This window comes from Macrosteles quadrilineatus, unplaced genomic scaffold (genome assembly GCF_028750875.1).
Source record: "Macrosteles quadrilineatus isolate MER2022 unplaced genomic scaffold, UCM_ALF_1.0 Scaffold_8__2_contigs__length_117827958, whole genome shotgun sequence".
Lineage (NCBI taxonomy): Eukaryota > Metazoa > Arthropoda > Insecta > Hemiptera > Cicadellidae > Macrosteles > Macrosteles quadrilineatus.
The window spans coordinates 75,318,149-75,335,991 of record NW_026542601.1 but is presented as its reverse complement, the minus strand read 5'-3'; the positions used below and the strand labels follow the sequence as shown (position 1 = coordinate 75,335,991).

The 17,843-nt window shown below is 35.8% G+C and overlaps 1 protein-coding gene across 2 annotated transcripts in view; it reads right to left on the bottom strand.

Moving 5' to 3' along the window:
- LOC128999445 (uncharacterized) overlaps window positions 1-17,843 on the bottom strand; it is a 404,276-nt gene that overhangs the window by 55,912 nt on the left and 330,521 nt on the right. Inside the window, exons 4-12 of one of the 2 annotated variants that reach the window (XM_054425975.1) lie at window positions 13,483-13,573; window positions 11,806-12,011; window positions 8,941-9,079; window positions 7,746-8,175; window positions 5,883-7,279; window positions 3,690-3,800; window positions 2,564-2,759; window positions 1,472-1,744; window positions 397-456 (exon numbers count right to left, since the gene is read on the bottom strand). In XM_054425975.1, the coding sequence (XP_054281950.1) occupies window positions 397-456; window positions 1,472-1,744; window positions 2,564-2,759; window positions 3,690-3,800; window positions 5,883-7,279; window positions 7,746-8,175; window positions 8,941-9,079; window positions 11,806-12,011; window positions 13,483-13,573 (2,903 nt within the window). The remainder of the gene's footprint in view (window positions 1-396; window positions 457-1,471; window positions 1,745-2,563; window positions 2,760-3,689; window positions 3,801-5,882; window positions 7,280-7,745; window positions 8,176-8,940; window positions 9,080-11,805; window positions 12,012-13,482; window positions 13,574-17,843) is intronic. The other variant, XM_054425976.1, reaches the window with a different exon arrangement.

The window sequence follows — 17,843 nt, the reverse complement described above, 5'->3', positions numbered from 1 at the left end:
CAAGCTTAGAAGATCACTTTTTAAAAATAATCAAACTTTGCCGATCTTGATCTTTATCTACAATCTCAATCTACAGCAGTCGATCAAGTCCTTTACCGAGGCTAATCTGCAGTAGTCGATCACAAACTTTACCAACTTAAATCTGCAGAAGTCAATCATAAACATTGCCATGCTAAATCTATAGCGGATATGCACGTTCTTTTCAAAGCTAAATCTACAAAATTCAATCATAACCATTGCAATGCTACATGTGGTGGCATATTAAAACATTTTCCAAGCTAAATCTTCAGTGGTGGATCACACCCTTTACCAAGCTGGCTCCTAAAGGCAGTAACCGCTCACCAAGCACAGTGGTAGACAGATAATGAACAAGACCCAAACATGTGTGTGACGTACCTTGCTTACGCTGCAGACTTGTGTTATGAGGAGGGACGGGAGGGGCTGGGCTGGAGTCATCTGTAAAACAATGCTCTCATTGGAAGACTCAGTTGGGATCTTATGTGTAGAACGACCACAAACACAACAAAAATAACCAAATCTGACGATGCGTCGAGGCAAACGGAAGTCGCTGGAAAACTCATTGAAAACTCATTTGACTAGGCGAGTTATAGAGTTTTAAGAAAGTCTTTATGTTTTCCATATGTGTTTAAAGTATGCGAGAAAAGCATGGACTTAAGATGATTAATAAAACCTAGTGGCGAACCAAAAATTAATGAAAATGAACCATCAAATGATTGAGTGATTATGCTTCTTTCGCTTTTGTTGACAAAGACGTAACTGCCTCATTAACCACATATTAACTTGCCCTTCATACCTTATCGAAAAAACAATAGGGTTAACGATAAGAGGACAGTTTATGGAAACAGAAGTATAGCTTGTTAGGACGCTCAGGGCAATGGTAATTACAGTACCATTTCATTACAGTACTTTACGTTAGTAATAGACTGACTTTCTATTGTTAAATTGATATCTTATGTTGTAGTTCTCTCTTCCATATGATATTACAGTGATATTACAAAATGTTATACGTGATAACATACAGCTCGTGACATCTAAGCTGGCACTTGGCCTAGCGCAGGCAGGGTAGGCGGGAGGAGGGTGGAGGTAGGGATAAGACCGGACTGCAAACATTTCCGCTGCCTCACGGGGTTGACTCCCCTTGTATTATGCACATGAGCGCCTTCATATGGGTCGCGAGGACAGTTGATGCAACCCGCATGACAGGACATAACGTTTTTGAACTAGATAATAGTGGCGATCGGCCAATTGCCAGCTTAGATGTCACGAGCTGTACATGTTCAATCAGTAAATATACAAATTAAAACATGGTTCAAAAAAATACACAAACATTTCACTCAAATGTTAAATCCATTGAAAAAACTATAAATCATCACAAAAATATCTCATCAATATGCACAGCAGGGAATATTTTTACAATACCAGGACACTAAAAACAAAAAAATTCACTTACCTTTCCGTATCAGCAGACTGGTAACCCTGCGCAGTGCCTCTCTGGGAGACCTGTGGAAGAACTTGGGTGTAAGGTTAGGTGGAAGAGTGAGTGGCTTGCGGGGGTGGCTAGAGTCCCACCCGTGGGTGCCTGTACCCGTGTTTGCCCCCGCTGGGTGAGCTAGATGGTCCAGGTGCTCCACAGATGCTGGACGAGGGTTGCGATGGCGGGGATACCACCCTCTACCTGGCCCACCAGTCAGCCTGAGCAGCTCTGCCCCCACCATAGCTTGGCCTGCGGGAAAATTAAAGATATCAGATGTGAAGTGAAATATCTTTTTATACTAAGCTTTGTGTGTGATGAGATTTTAGTAACTAAGCATATTACTGTACACTTTAGGGTCAAGTATGTAACATGTTTACAAGCTTCAACAACAAAAAAGAAGGTGGCGAGTTGGCGGTGTGCTAGTTGGGGAGTACAAACAAAACTTGCTCAGTTGCTGAATAGTTGGCGTTTTGAAACCACGCGTTGTATGCTGAGAAACTTTCCTGTTCACCTGTCACGCCGAACATAATTCTATAACCTGCAGTCTTTGTTCACATCTTTCACTAATGTATTTGATATCATCCCATACCACGTACTTGTACCCACTACGCACGTCCTTCGTCTCACTACAACTCCTACCAAGAACATATTCCTCCAACGTCATCAAGATTAAGCCTACTTGTTGCTTTTGCACAAATAACTGAAATATGTACTGAAAACTGCCTTTATAGTTACAGACACATTACCCTTCAAGTCTCATCTTAGAATTCTTTTAAGTTCAATTTATTTCAATGAATATGTAACATGTTAATTCATGGATGACACATAATTTCCATATAGAATGAATTTGTACATTTTCAAATTGTACTAATTTAAGAACAGGTAAATTTGTTTGGAAAAATATTCTCTCTTTGATAATAACTTTTTGCCAGTAGAATACTATCCATTAACCATATAAAAACTTTAAGCATCTTTATAGCCTTCCTTAATTTGCAGATTTGTAATGATTCAAGTTTAAAACTATTTTATTATTTATTTTTTTGAATTCTTTGATTGTACTGTACGTACCAAGTGTGGTAGTGCTGCCAGTGGTACCGTGCCCTACAGTGGTAGGGGTCCGCCGGTAACTGCTGGTCTGTATGCCAGGGGGACGGGGGGTGGTGCGGGTCCCGGTGGGGGGAACTTCGGGGGCACGACGGTGCGGCGTGCGGGGAATATCACAGCCTCTAGCAAAAATAGGGGTCTCGGGGAGTGAACAGGACACCTGTAACAGTTTAAACATTAGTTGTGGTGATATAAGTACGAGTACATTTTAAACAACAAAAATTCTACACCGCAAAGTAGAAAAATATAGGTGGTCAAGTGGCTTACTAAAGGTACTTTTTCAATAAATCCAAACCTACATAGTTTGTTAGGTTTTGTGCCAAAACATTACATTTTACCTATCCTCCAACATGGTTTTTTTAACTAAATCTTGGTATAATATGCTAATAAACATGGGAGCATACCAGTTGGTCGACCAATTACTTTGTCGTAAGACCAAAATATTGTCATTTTTAAACTAAATAGATAGTGGGGAACCTACTTCCTCAACAAATAGTTTCACTGTCAATTATTGCTTTGGTCGTCTTGTATACAATTAAATAAATAAACACAAGACTCCCTTTGGCGAAATGAGAATTTTTTACTAATGCAACTTGTCCTTAAGGGGAAATAAAGGTGGGGATGGGCAGCGTGCGCAGCTATGAAGTTTGTTATATTATATTATATTAGTGCATAAATTATTTAGTAATCCTGTCTGTATTATTGATAATTTATCTTATAGGTACCGGTACTTATTTATCGTGCATGTAAACCTTTAATTGATGTAGCTCAAGACTTGTCAACAAATGACAGGTAGCATGTTTAGCTGGCTTTGTCTGACTATTGTGTCCAACTTTCCAATTTTTAATTGTTGAATATTAAACATTTGTATGATGATTTTTGACTCAAAATGTAAAAATACTCATGTAATAAAAACATTTATATGTAAAAGTTAGTCTGTTATAAATTCATTTATTAAAACCCATTCGGAATTTCAATGTTCTGGATAACTCGACAACCTCCATCAGTGGTTGGACCCAGGTCCACAAATTGTCGAGTTAGTGAGGTTTCACTGTACGTGTATGAAGCCTAGCTGTTGATCAGTCTGTACCTGCATGTGGCCTTCTTCTCTCGGAGATTGACTGCTGCCTCGCTTTTGGAACGTTCGTCGTCTCGATGGACCTGGTAACTCTGACGGCAGCGTTCTCCGCTCTGACGGAATCTGATAAATCAAACAAATTTGTTAGGCTATCCCATTTTAGATATTTTTCTTTGATTAGTGTATGTATTTTTAATGGCCATTGATTGATTTGTTATTTTAGAATATGCTTGATAATTTCAAGAGTATAACTCAATTATGTTTTCCCAATCTATAAACTGTGACTATTGTGACATTGTGACTATAACCCCAGTAACCGCAGGGAAGTAAAATACAGAAGATGCAAGCTTATGGGACAACCGTGCACGTATAGCTTTGGTATGTTGGGACGGAATTGTACTAGACGAGCAAGAAAGAGCCCAAACGGCGATGGCCACATAGCATATTTGAACAGCATTGTAGCACACAGGGTCTACCTACTGTGTGAGCGCTGTAGTACGTGATGGCGAGGGGGGAAAGGGGAGTGAAATGAGACGACAAATAGACTTTGCTCTAGAGACCAGCGACTAGTGCTAGACACCACTTATGTGTACCATTGAATGTATCCTCTGTTTCTTACTTCCCTGTGCTATAACTGAGAAATTTTGATTAATAAAATACAAAATACTTATTTGTGATTGGCTTAGAAAAATGTATAGATACACCCATTTTATCCAGGAAGTTTTCAAACACTGTTTACAGATTTTTAACTTTAAGACACACATTACGTAAAAAGAGATACTCCATGATGGGAAATTATTTAATGATTTTGGTTTCACACTAAACTCGTTAGCTTTTTTCATCAATCCATGATAAAAATCTCACAGGAATTTTGAGACAATTGTTTTCAAGGATGCAAATAGTATTTGATCACTATGGTGTAAAATGACTCTTTTCAGCTCGAGCTCAATGAATGAGCAAGGACACTTTTTGCCCATGTGATGAACTATATCTTTTATCATGCTGCAACATCATTTAAAGAACTAAGTCAGAAAACAAAACAAAATCATGTAAATATAACCTCTCAAAACAACTTACAACTAGTTTTCAATCTATACTATAATATTAGTAACGTTTGCGCACAATGATTTCAAAAACGGCCCCTATGATTTCCTCCAAATTGTATGGAAATATCTTCGTTTTAGGATAAAAACAATATCCATGCTAGGCTCTGTTCTGGGACAAGTCATTTTTCGTTAAAAACCTTTTTAACATTAGTCTTATGGACTGTCAAACAGCAATTGCAGTTTAACAAAAATATAAACAAATGAATTGTAACATATGCTTGTAACAAAACATCTACAGTACAGTAGCAAATTACAAAATACAGTAAACAGGAAAAGGACATTCCTATGAACGCTATTGATCATTGATTATATAATACATTTTGGGTGTATGATGTATTACTAACCAATTAGTTACGACTGTTTAAAAACTTAGTCTTTTACCGCTAGACATTATACACTAATATTGAATTAGTCGTAATTAGTTGCGAGGTTCCGTAATCCCACTGACTAACGCAATTACGGTCAACAGATGTTATGTTTCGTAAGTTTTTATATTAAAGTTTATTTTAGAAATTTTCAATAGATTGCTCGTCCACATGAAAAAAGTTTGTTAGGTAAATTAAGAATGAGTGAATGTCTACTGAAAATGAATTGACTTTCCAAATTAATTAATCGTAGAAAAAGTAAAAATATTTGTAGACTTATAGGTTTTATTTTTTTAACCTATTGAACGTATCAAACACCTCGAGCAATTCTCGGTCCCCTGGTACTTTTGCCAATGCAAACAAGCAGCTGTTTAGTAAGTGATTCAATCACCCCATCTATTACAGTGGTCTTGAAAATGAAAAGCCTCAAAATACCTATGACAGATACTAGGCCATAGTTTTCTTTGTGTGGGTACTACTGGTATCAATAAAAAATTACAGTTTTATATTAGGCCGGTTAAGAATAGTTGTTCAGAATATTTGATGACCAGAGAAATCTAACTATTGGTATTTTTATTAATTCACATTTATTCTATCGTTTGTCGAAACTGCTTTGTTCTCATTTATTAGTTCTTTTTATGGGACAGTCAGAAAAATATGCATTACTTGCTTATTCAATAGACTGATTCTATTTTTAAATTGAAAAAAGTTAAACCCAATCTTACTATACTCACATCTCTACTTCTACTATTTGAGTGTTGATTTTTGTGATTCCTGCTGAAGCCTGCGTCCATTGAGCGAGTTTTGAGGCTGGACGTTGGTTCCTTGTGAGGCGGAGGGTCGGGGCAAGGTCGGTTGAGAAACTTGGCTCCAATCGGATCACTCCCAGGCGGCTCCAAACATCGATAGAACGGCTCCGGAACCGAGTCTGCCTTTCCCCTCGATGTTCTTACTGGGCTATTGCGCAACACATCATTATACTCGTCTTCGTCTTCTTCAACAGGGGAAGGAGGAAGAGGGCCGAACTCATGCTGAAGGACTTCCACCATTACGTTAAAGTCTCCAGGCGGCTTGTCCACAACTTCCTCTTTGATTTCACTTTCCTCCTCAACAACAGGAACAACTTGAACTTCACTAATTTCCGAAGCGGTGAGCCAAGGATCAGTGATGACTTCCTCTTTTGCAATTTCAAAGCTATTCACAGGTCTGGTCACACTCGTAAATGAAGGTGATAAAATATCCTCCGACGAACTGTAATCATCCGTTTGATCTTGTTGGAGTTTGAGTATCAAAGCTTCTTCGGTTTTCGATGTTATCGAGTCGACTACGCTATCACAGCTTTTACTGAGCTCAGTCGATTTGTCGTTTACATCTCTATACTCTAATGATACCTGAGTGCTTTCTTCCACACTTTCCTTGGGTTTTTCGCTCAAGGATAAAACAGGTAAATCATCCATTACTTGCACACCGACGTCACAAGATTTCACTTCTACTTCTACGCTTTTGGATTCCTTTTTCACTTCTTCCACTTTTAGAACTTCTGGTATTCTCACTTCTTCCACTTTTAGAACTTCTGGTATTCTCACGTCTTCCACTTTTGGAACTTCTGGTATTCTCACTTCTTCAACTTTGGGAATTTCTGGAATTCTCACTTCTTCCACTATCTGGAGAGGTTCTGTTCGGCAGGCTTCTTCTATTGTCAACGTCGGTAACGATACAACTCTCACTAAGGCAGGAGGGGTGGGAGGTTGAAAGTCCGGCGGTGTTTCGTCTAAACCTTCTATCAGACCTTCTTTTAAAAGAGATTTTATATTATCAAATGTTGAACTACATCTTTTCAGTTCATTCAATTTAGAATTAGAGTTGTGTGATGGTGATTGTTGAAGCTTTTCTGTTTTGCTTGAAGCGAGAGGCACTGGTGTTCTCTCTTTCCGTCGGCCCTTCCTGATGACATAGGTTCCACTGGCACTGAGGTCGGACGCTGACAGTTCTGGTGGTAGGAAGCTGCCGTCATCAAGCTTGCCAGCCGAAGAGTCCCAGTCACTGAACGGAGAGATGGAGCCATCTTCAGTGCCCGTGGGTGGGTCAGGCCAGTCATCCTGGTCTTTCAGCCGCGAGTTGGATCCTGTACCTGCACAAACATGATCAAGCTTCAGTCAATGCATATTTTGTATGTGCAAACAATTCCTAATGGGGTATTAGTAAATTACTTGATTAATTTAACCTTTGCACTATGTTACATAATGTTGTAAATTGAACGATTGTACTTTTTTGTCATAGGTTAAAAGTGCTGATTGAAAGAGAGTAACAATATGTGTTACAGCTTATACAGTAAGAATAATTTGGAACTTTAAAATATACGTCCCACCTCCACATCTTAGAACACGAAAATCTTGTCCACCAACATTTTACACATTGCTTCAGTCAAGGCCTTATATATTGATCAAATCTATCATTACAACCATATGCAGTCATTCTCCTTAACACATGAGCTTGCTAGGGCCTACATAATTTTTTTATGTAGAAGTATTTAAAAACATTAAATCAGAATTATTTTTATGATTATCTGAACCATTTAACAATACAAAGCTTCTTACTCGATCTGTCCGTTGATTTCCTCCTCCTTCGCCCGACAACCTTGGTGCTTCCTGGGGTCATCATAGCTTCTTCGTCCAAGTCCAGTGGAACTTCCCAAGCGATACTACTTCTCTTGGACGTAGGCGGGGGAGGAGGTAACAGTTCTTCTAGCGAGTCGTCAGAAAAGTTTGCATGGTCGTCATCTGTGGTCTCAGAAAGTGTTTTCAGCGGGACCTCTCCGTTTTCCTCCTCCGGCGTTCTTCTCCTGACCTCACGGTGACGGTCGACCGCTGTGGGGCAGGTACGAGGGGGGAGAGCGGCGGGGCCGTACGCAAGCCACTGATGGGAACTGTCGTAAGGGAGTGAACCGAACTTGTTGGACGGGTGGTGGTGTGGGTGCGTTGAAGGACTGTTCTCCCATCCAAATGGCCGCTGGTGCCTCGTCTTGGGCTGGAAAAGATTAAACTTTTTTAGACTTTTCCAAACAGTTGATATATTTTTAGGTTAAAGTGGGGTTTAATTGGAGGTAGGGCACACAACTTCACTCTGCTTACTCTTTTTAACCATTTAAATAAAATTTTACATCAACTGACTCTAAATTCATGGTGAACCAAAACCTGTGTACATTAGCTGGCTCTGAGCTGGATACTACCTTTGGGTCGACGTTAACAAGTACCTTTATAGCTGCTAGTACTTAACTGTAATATTTACAAACATTTAGATAATCCAGTATGTAAAATTTCATGCTTCAAATGATTACCTCTCACTACAAAACAATTGCTTTAACAGGGAAGAGATAGAATGTATGTGAAAGAGTGCAGAATATCTAGAGATGCTTAAATATCTTTCACTATGCTTGAATTCTTTATTTGATGTTTATTTTTGGTGATCATGTGTTCATATGTTTTGCGATATTTGAAGACATTTCCCAACACGATTAGTAAAAAACACGAATGGTGTTTACATGTTAGAATCTCGAATCCGATCCCATCCTGGGGATGCTTAAAATATTGCATTTATGGGAATTTTTAATATTTAAAATTTACAGTGCAGAAAACAACACCATATACGCAACTACTTTTAAGAGACTTATAGCATTGAATATGTGTATTGAATAATACCACGGGCAAAATGCTACATAGCTTCTAATATTGCCTGTTAATTCCTGTACTTTTGTATAATTACACCATGTTTATATCCACCAACTATACTCACCAGAGTTGTCTGTGTTGCGGTGGTAACCCTGCTGTCATGGCTGCCAAAGTGAGGGCCGAGCGTGAAACTACTGACTTTACCATGTCCATGTCTAACGCCCGTACCTGGCGCTCTCTTGGTGGAGTTCCCAGGAGAGACCCTAGAGTAACAAAACAATAGATTTAGTACAGTAGTAATTATAAGACTAACAGAGTATGTTTTATCTATGACTATACTAAGGTGCAACTGGAGATACAAACAAGTATTATAGTTAGGCCTGATGTATTAAGTCTTAATAATGGCTCAGGTATTTTAACAAATAGACTCTACGGGTAATAGGATAACAGGGCTTTGTCAATTGAAAGATTTTAGAACATGATTGAATGTAATTTTGGTTCTATTTAATTTCATATATTAACTGTGCAAAATACAACTTCGACTGTAGTTGGTTTTATTTTGGTAAAATTCTGGATTTTTGTCAAAAATTACCCCAAGGGTTATGATGGTGATTTGTTAAACAAAGTGGTGTATCGTTGTCATTTCCTTAAACATATTCTAGGACTGCCTCTTAAACATACAAGCCTTAAATAAACAAATGATACCTGGTCTTACCAGATAATTGTAGACACTTTCATAGTACAGACCACAACTACCAAACTAAAATGAACAAAGCATTATCAAACAGCTGTTTCACATATGGTTAAAACAGCTGATCATACCAAGCAAACAATTCATTAGTCAGATATCTCATATACCAAAAGCTCACATGCAGCTAGTATAATGATTAAACCAGTTTGCGAGTTTACCTTGATTTTTTTCATAATTAATTTGATTTGGTATGATTGTTATTAAATCGGAATAGTTGACTGTTTGTGTTATCAATAAAACAAACAAAAAATGTTTAATGGTAAAAATTAAACAAGTAATTTAATGGTTATTTACAAACATTTATTGATTGAACATTCGGATATGAACATTTACTTATGTAAAACATATTATGTAAATTAACATAGGGAGCACAAGTGATTTAGTTGCATCAGTTTTCTATAGAGAGCAGCAGCAGTGTTCAACACAGTGCTGCCCCTGGTGGTTGTATTTAGAACTACAAATACCTGAGCTATAGGGAGAACTGAAACTGAACACAGATTGAACAATATTTCTAACTTTGTCTGTAAATTAACTGATATGGATAGAATCTAGTTACTTTTAGAATCCATACACCTAAACTACTATCTAATCCTTCTTTGACCCCCTTGATCAAATAGTTAAACAAGCTACAAACAAAAAACAGAAGTTTCATAACTTACAGCAACCCATTAATTTAATTAATCATAACGTAATGTAATAAAAAAAATGTTCTCATTTAGTGTTTATCGACAGATAGCAGAATTTAGGAATCATAACTGGTATAATTTTAATCCCTCTGCCAAAACCATAACATGGTATAATATTGGTTCTATTTATAAATCTTCTTTGATGGATGAACTTTACTTTCCTAGAGTTGTTTTCAATTAGGAAAATTTCAATGCTTACAGTTTAATTGTTTACTTTTCATTTTATACAATGGAACAAGTCAAATAATACTTGTTGAAATGCACGGATCATTTAACTTGTTAAATCACACTGCATAGGAAACATTTTTGTTCTTTGAGTATGTGTTTGGTCCTTTGATTTCAATAATAATACTGTATTATTGTACCAAACATCGACCAATAAAACAATTTTCCAGATAAAATAACCATTGTTCATCAATTAATTTACTTTTTCATGTGTGCTCAATTAATGGATTGATTAAATTTGTTATGAAATTATTTATTTTAAAACGTTTTTATTAGCTCGCTTTCTTGTCCGGTACAAATTTTGAAATCAATTTTATACTAACTTCCCGACGAGCTAGAAACTTGAAACTTGAAACATAGCTCACAAATGGAAGACAATGCAATATTATATAATTTAATTTTCATATTTCCCTTGGGCTACGCCCCATGGGCTTGTTTTTATTAAATCGCTTTCTTGCAAATTTTGATACTTCCCGATGAGCTAGAGACTTGAAATTTGAAACATAGCTCATAAATGGATGACAATGCAATATTATATCATTTAATTTTCATATTTTCCTTGGACTACGCCCCATGGGCTTGTTTTTATTAGCTAGCTTTCCTACAAATTTTGATATCAATTTTAAACGAAGTTCCCGATGAGCTAGAGACTTGAAACTTGAAACATAGCTCACAAATGGATGACAATGCAATATTATATCATTTAATTTTCATATTTCCCTTGGGCTACGCCCCTTTGGCTTCCAAGTTTTCCATGTTTACATTTTAAAAGAATGTAAACATATAAATTAATTTAAGTCAGCTGTAAATACTTAAATTTGACAGTTAGAAGAGCAGAGGTTAAGAGGTACAGGTTTTGCTCCCGAAATATCCAAAAATATAAAACAATCATTTCAAAGTAAAGATAAAACATCTGATTACAGATAATAAGGTTTTGGGTTTTGGTTATGTATTAAGAGACTATATATAAAATAGATTTAACATATTTACACATTAAAGACTAAAAACTAGATAATAATTTATAAATAAAAATACTTTTTAAAAATGCCAAGTTTTTAAACGCACTAAAAAGTATAAAATAATTTATAAAATGTTGAGAGAATAAATACTTGTAAGATTTAAAATGAAAAACGTGGGGCGCATGCAATAGATCATACTAGTTCAATAGGTGAAGTTAATTGTAAATCAGCATGCGCCCCACGTTTTTCGTTTTAAATCTTACAAGTATTTATTCTCTCAACATTTTATAAATTATTTTATACTTTTTAGTGCGTTAGAAACGTGGCATATTTAAAAAGTATTTTTATTTATAAATTTGTATATTTACTTAGGTAGAAGTGTGGATATAATCCTCTCTGCCTCCTCAGGTGGGGGAGGGAAGTCTGCCAGTTCCGGGGGTGGAGGACCACATGGCTCCGGTGTCGGGGGCAGCTCCTCTCCGTCAGGTGGCGGGGGACGGAAGTTGAGCACGAACTTGGCGCGCCGCCCGTTCATACTCATGTACCCGTCGTCTTCCGACAACTGTGCCCGCACCTGAAGAACAAATTAGTTTAAAAAACTCTTAGCTAGTTTAAACTTACCCTTAATTTAAGTAAAACTGTTAAAAAGAATGTGTTGATGACATTTATATGTTGTGTTTCTTGTGCATATTGGTTTCTTGTGTTCGGTGAGTTAATGGTTCAACTGGTAGTGGGAAGGACTACTTATCATCCACAGACAAAAAGGCCCATGTTTACAAGAAAACACAAGGTTAAATATAACCACTGAACACATATATCGATTGGGATGGCCTCTGGAATTCATTATTTGAGTATACACACTAGTATGTAAGACTATAAACAAATACTGAAGGTAATTTTTGAGGGAGGGGGGCGTATCTTATTTATGCATTCTGGTCGTTCACCAAAAGTTAAGGAGACTACTGTATAAGAATTGATAAAGATAAAGTTTCATTGGAATTTAACTTCCATTTTGTAGCCCCTGAACTGCGTAGTATAGACTAAACTTTACATACCTCGTCTTGCAGTTCAAATATAGTGTTTGAAGTCCACTACACATGTTTTGCCATATATGGCATTCTCAAGTGGTTACAGAAACATTTTATCCAATTTGGCCTCATCAACATGTTACTTCAAATATTGGTCGGGTTATGTGTTGTAGGCCTACATGTTTCAATGTTTTTATTCGTTTATTTATTTTGGTGTCATAATGTAAATATTTTCGTATTTGAAGTAACATGTTGACGAGTCCAAATTGGATAAAATGTTTCTGTAACCACTTGAGAACGCCATATATGGCGAAACATATGTAGTGGACTTCAAACACTATATTTGAACTGGAAGACAAGGTTTGTAAAGTTTAGTGGAATTTAACCATAAGACTTTTTTGGAGCCTGAATTATCTCTGGCAGCTTCAATATACTTGTATATTTACGCATATAATTACATATCTCTCGTTCTAACTAGTACCATTGACTATTGGATACTGAAGTAGACTTCCCATCTATATGGACCAATTAGTTATCACCAATTGTAAAAAAAAAAAAAAAATGTTGTGTGAGCCAGTCACAGAATGCTCTATAGTGTCTAAAATTCTATTTTCTACATATTTTATGTTGCTGATCAAGTTGATGGGTAATAACAGTAGTTGCTGAAGCTCACAATAAGTCATTTTAATTGGTCAAAAAATTTGTATATTGGAGAGGAATTAGTAATTTTTATCTGCTGTCGGTTGCTCGCATCAACTTTGACGATTTTTATTTGAAAACTGGCAACAACTTTAACATGTAAAATGTCTAATTGTATCAAGCTTAGCTGAGTCTATCTGTGAGTCGTGCTGTGCTGATGTTTTGCAGACCACAAGCTTATATCCTATATACTAAATCAAACGGTTCTTTAAATCACTTATTTAACTTTTCATTTAACTTCTGATTTCATTTAGAACTTTACTAAGATGTTATCTTAAAGGTATGATCAAGTTTGACCTCTCTAAATGATAAATTTACCTCTCGCGCCGCCACGTTGCCGTTTTCCAGATCGTCGAACTCTGACAAAACCTGGTCCAACAACTCCAAAGACCTCTGCACCTCATCGCTCCTGTAAAGGAAATATTTGTTAATACAAGATTATGGATATTTAGATTGTTGTTATAACCATACCTTTAAAAAATAGCGGGAATTAGAGTTTAAAACGATTCTCTGGATAGCTGAGTGGTTATAGCGCTCGTCTTCAAATTCAGAGTTCCCACAAACATATCATAAGTGAATTCCGGTCTCATGGTAAGACCTAGACCCAGGAACGATTTACTTTTTTGTTTTGCCGATTTTGTTTATTCCACACTGGGCAACTGTATGAAGATTTCAATAATAAACACTCCTTAAACACTTTACATCTAAACACATTCCCTGTAGCCAGCAAACCAATGTAGCCTACTTATTAAAATTAATGTTACTTGAATAGGAAATAAATCTGGTTAATTTTAAGGAAACATTTTCGTAGAAATCCAGCTAGGTAAGCTAAGTGGAAATTCGCGTAGACTGCAGGATTGCTGTGGCGGGGGTATTTATTAATACAACACTAAATGAGAAATCAAATTCTAAATACTTACATCTCAAAATAAAACCCCAAAAAATTAAAAAGGGAATGGATCATTTTCCTATCAAAAAGTAAAAATTGCCAAAAGTTTGAACCATATTTAGAGTACTGCAAAACACCCATAAATGTATAGTTTTGATGTATCACTAAAGTTCTAAAAGCAACATTAAGAATATATGGAATGATTATGTTCATCTTCATTTCCTCACGCTGATCAATAACTTTTATTTGATCTAATAAGCAGAACTGAACTTCTCAACTTGATCAATTAGTGGGTGAACTTAACTTAGCCTCTCCTCGACATGCGATCATTAGTTTGATTAACTCACTGATTACTTTCCAATAATCAGTTCTCTTGAGGTAAATCTAACTGTATTAAGTAGGTAATCTAACTACGTAAGAAATAATACCTAGGAGTTTCAATAAATTACTTCCTATTAATTTTTCTTATTTTGTGTCTTTTATACACCAGTGGCGTTTTTTTATGATTTGAAAGGGAACATTTTTTAGGAGGCATTGTAAACAGCATACAGGGTGTGTACACACTCTCTCGGACGCCTTTAATATCAATTTCTTAGGTTAAAACAATGAAAAAGATCACAAAAACATGGGTGTAAAATGCCTGGTTTTCTGTCTGTTTATCTATACTCAGATAGACAGACAGAAAACCAGGTATTTTAGACCCCTGTTTATACAATGTTTTTTCATAGTTTCAAATGAAGGAACAAATATACAAAGCGTTCCAGAGAGTTTGTATACAACCTGTAATTAGTTTAATTTACATGTTAAAAAAAATATTTTAGTATGGTCTTCTATATTTTTTGGGAGAAACATTTTATAAATTTACTTAATAGCTATTCAGGAAAGACATCAGTGGCTTTTTGGCTGCCCAGTTTAGTACATTTAAGTTGTAAACTTTTTAAATTGTAAACTTGGAATCCTCACAAAAAATAAATATTTGTAGTAAAAAAAATATTTAAAAGGTAGTTACGATTAGAAAATTGAAAAGAAGTAAAAAAAACTGTTTTTAAATGTGACTTTTAAACAGAATTCTATAGGAATAATGCATTATAAATGTAAAACTCCAGTCATGTCTAAGTTACAGGGAATCCATCTTGCAGCAAAGAGGGTAAAAATAAATAAAACACCAATATACATCTACAACTCATCACTCAACTATAAACATTGCAAGACATCCTTCTCACTTGCATAACCAGTTTAATTTACATGGCATCATACAAGATCGGATTAATCAAGTTTTAGATTGACATTGTTTGGATCAAGTTCCTAATATAATAACAACATTGTTACGGGCTGAATTAATGTCACATTGTGCCTGCAATATTGTGTAACACTAAAATGGATGTATCGCAACCTCAGAGGAATTATTCTATCTATTGTGTTGTATAGATAATTGTCTAGTAGAAGATAATTTTAGTTTTTAAAAAAGCTACTCAGCTGAAAATCTGCAATACGATTATCTGATACCAACCATATTAGGAAGTTTCCTTGATGTTATGTAATTAGTTGTGGTTGAAATACTGGTTTGCATTTTTTAAACACAACCCAAATTAAAAGTACTTTGAGACACATTGACTAAACAAGCTTATTGTTGGTATCCCTGTTTCTTTACTTCATTGGCGATCAGCTGATATGCATTGTTGCATACTTATCTATGAAAAAGTAGTGGTAGTGAATTAACAGATGAGGACCAATACGTATTGTAAATAAGACTCAACATGGTTTTTCCCGAGCTCTAAGGGTTTGAAAAAGTATATTACGTTACTAGTCCGGTAAACACGTATTGGACGAGTTACGTACGATAGTTTACGCCATACTACTAAATCTCTACAAATCCTTATATATTACCACCAACTAAAGGACCAAAAATCACTAGTCATAACCTCTAAGCGAGGTTATGTTTTTGTCTACAACCACTCATTGCCACCCAAATACAGTATAATCAGCTGATTGGTGTCCGGTAAAACTCATTGCATAACAGTAGTACGCAATGAAACCCCATTTGATTAAGCTGGCGGCAAACAGCTGTTTTCTGGACTAAATACTTGCGTGGGAAGTTCGTTAAAACAGTGTAGTATGGCGTAAAATACTTTAAAAGTAAATAATTGGTTTTCTGCAAAGGAAGGTTTGAAATTAAGTTTACAGGTGTGATTCTACTAATATCACAGGTTTAATGAATCAACTATTATTTACAAGTACAAATTTAAGGAAACCTAAACCCTAATAAACAAAAATACCCCCGCTGCAGCAAACCTGCAGACTAAGCAAATTTCCATTTACCTGATTATATTTTTATTTCAATCTAAGTTTAACAAGTACCTAGGTATGCTACTACAGGGAGGGTAATAAAGTGAGTTTTTAGCAAAATATTAATAGCTTAGTATAAAATAAATAAATTTACCAAGTTTGATCAAAATATATCCATAAACAAGCAAACTACAACAGTTACCTTCTCCTTAAGATTAACATGAGATTTGAAAACTACAGGTTTTTTGGAATTTTCTCCATAACCATTGAGCGCGTGAAATATTTCAACATACTTAATTATTTGTTTTTTAAGCTCTACAAAACGGTTTGGATAGAAATTACAAAATTTTTAATTTTGAGAATCAAAAATGGGAAAACTAATTTTCATCTCATAAAACCCCCTTTCCATGGTCCGATCATGCTGGTTTGCGAACTAATTCAAGTTTATCCAGCTCTACACCTTCAAGCCAAATTTTATCAAAATCTGACAAAAATTAATCAAGCTATCACGTTCACGGACATATACATAAATATAAATTTGAACGAATAGTTTTTGGCATCTGGGACATCAAAATTGAAAAAAGTAAATCGGTCCCGGGCCTAGGTCTTACCTACAGTAATAACTACTTCCCTATAGGGAAATTCGCTAAAAGTCACTAGTTCGGTCCTATGAGAAGTCAGTAGCTTGTAATGGTTCAAAACTGAACTGAAATGCCCTTGTCTGTCCAAGCCTTGTCTTGTCCAAGCTTAAAAAACAGCTGATCTTTCTCAGTACCGGTAGCCAAGCCTCACGGATCATCCCCTCCATTCTACACCCACCATAGATTTTATATTAAACTTATAAGTATACAAAGTACATTGTTGTCTTATTGAAGTGATAAGGGATCTACGTGATTGAAATTGTTGTACCAAGATTAACCTTAGTTTGTTATTAGTCCATTGTCAATATATTAATAAAAAGAAGTATCTGTATACATACATAACCTAAATCCCATAAAATAAAAACCACAGAGTTTAAACTTTGTTTCATTCCTTAACAAGATCTTTTCCACTCGGTAAACACTAAGCATATTTGATGCATTTCTCAAAACAACATTGCCTCAACATCAACCTCATCTCCTCGCAACAAAGGAAGGTTGATTAAAGACTCAACTTGATACAACGATGTCAACTTTGACTAAACAGGAAATCAATTTCATTTCACAAACTCTGTTCGAGGAAACGACAAGTTTGCAACTGGCAGTCTCGAGAAGAAGCATCTGCAGGAACAAAGTTAACTTTACTGAAATGATCTTTTGTGAGGTAAAGGAAGAAGCGTTGTTTATGTTTGTTTGACATTTTCATATCTACTGGTTTCAAAGGAACAAATAGTAACATTTCAAACCAATATGCTCTGATTCTGTCTTTCATGCATTGGAAAGTTTAAAGGTATACAATCTCACCACAAGTAAGCAGAAATAAATTAGTGTTACTAAACCAGCTAAGATAATTTAAAAATTGTTCA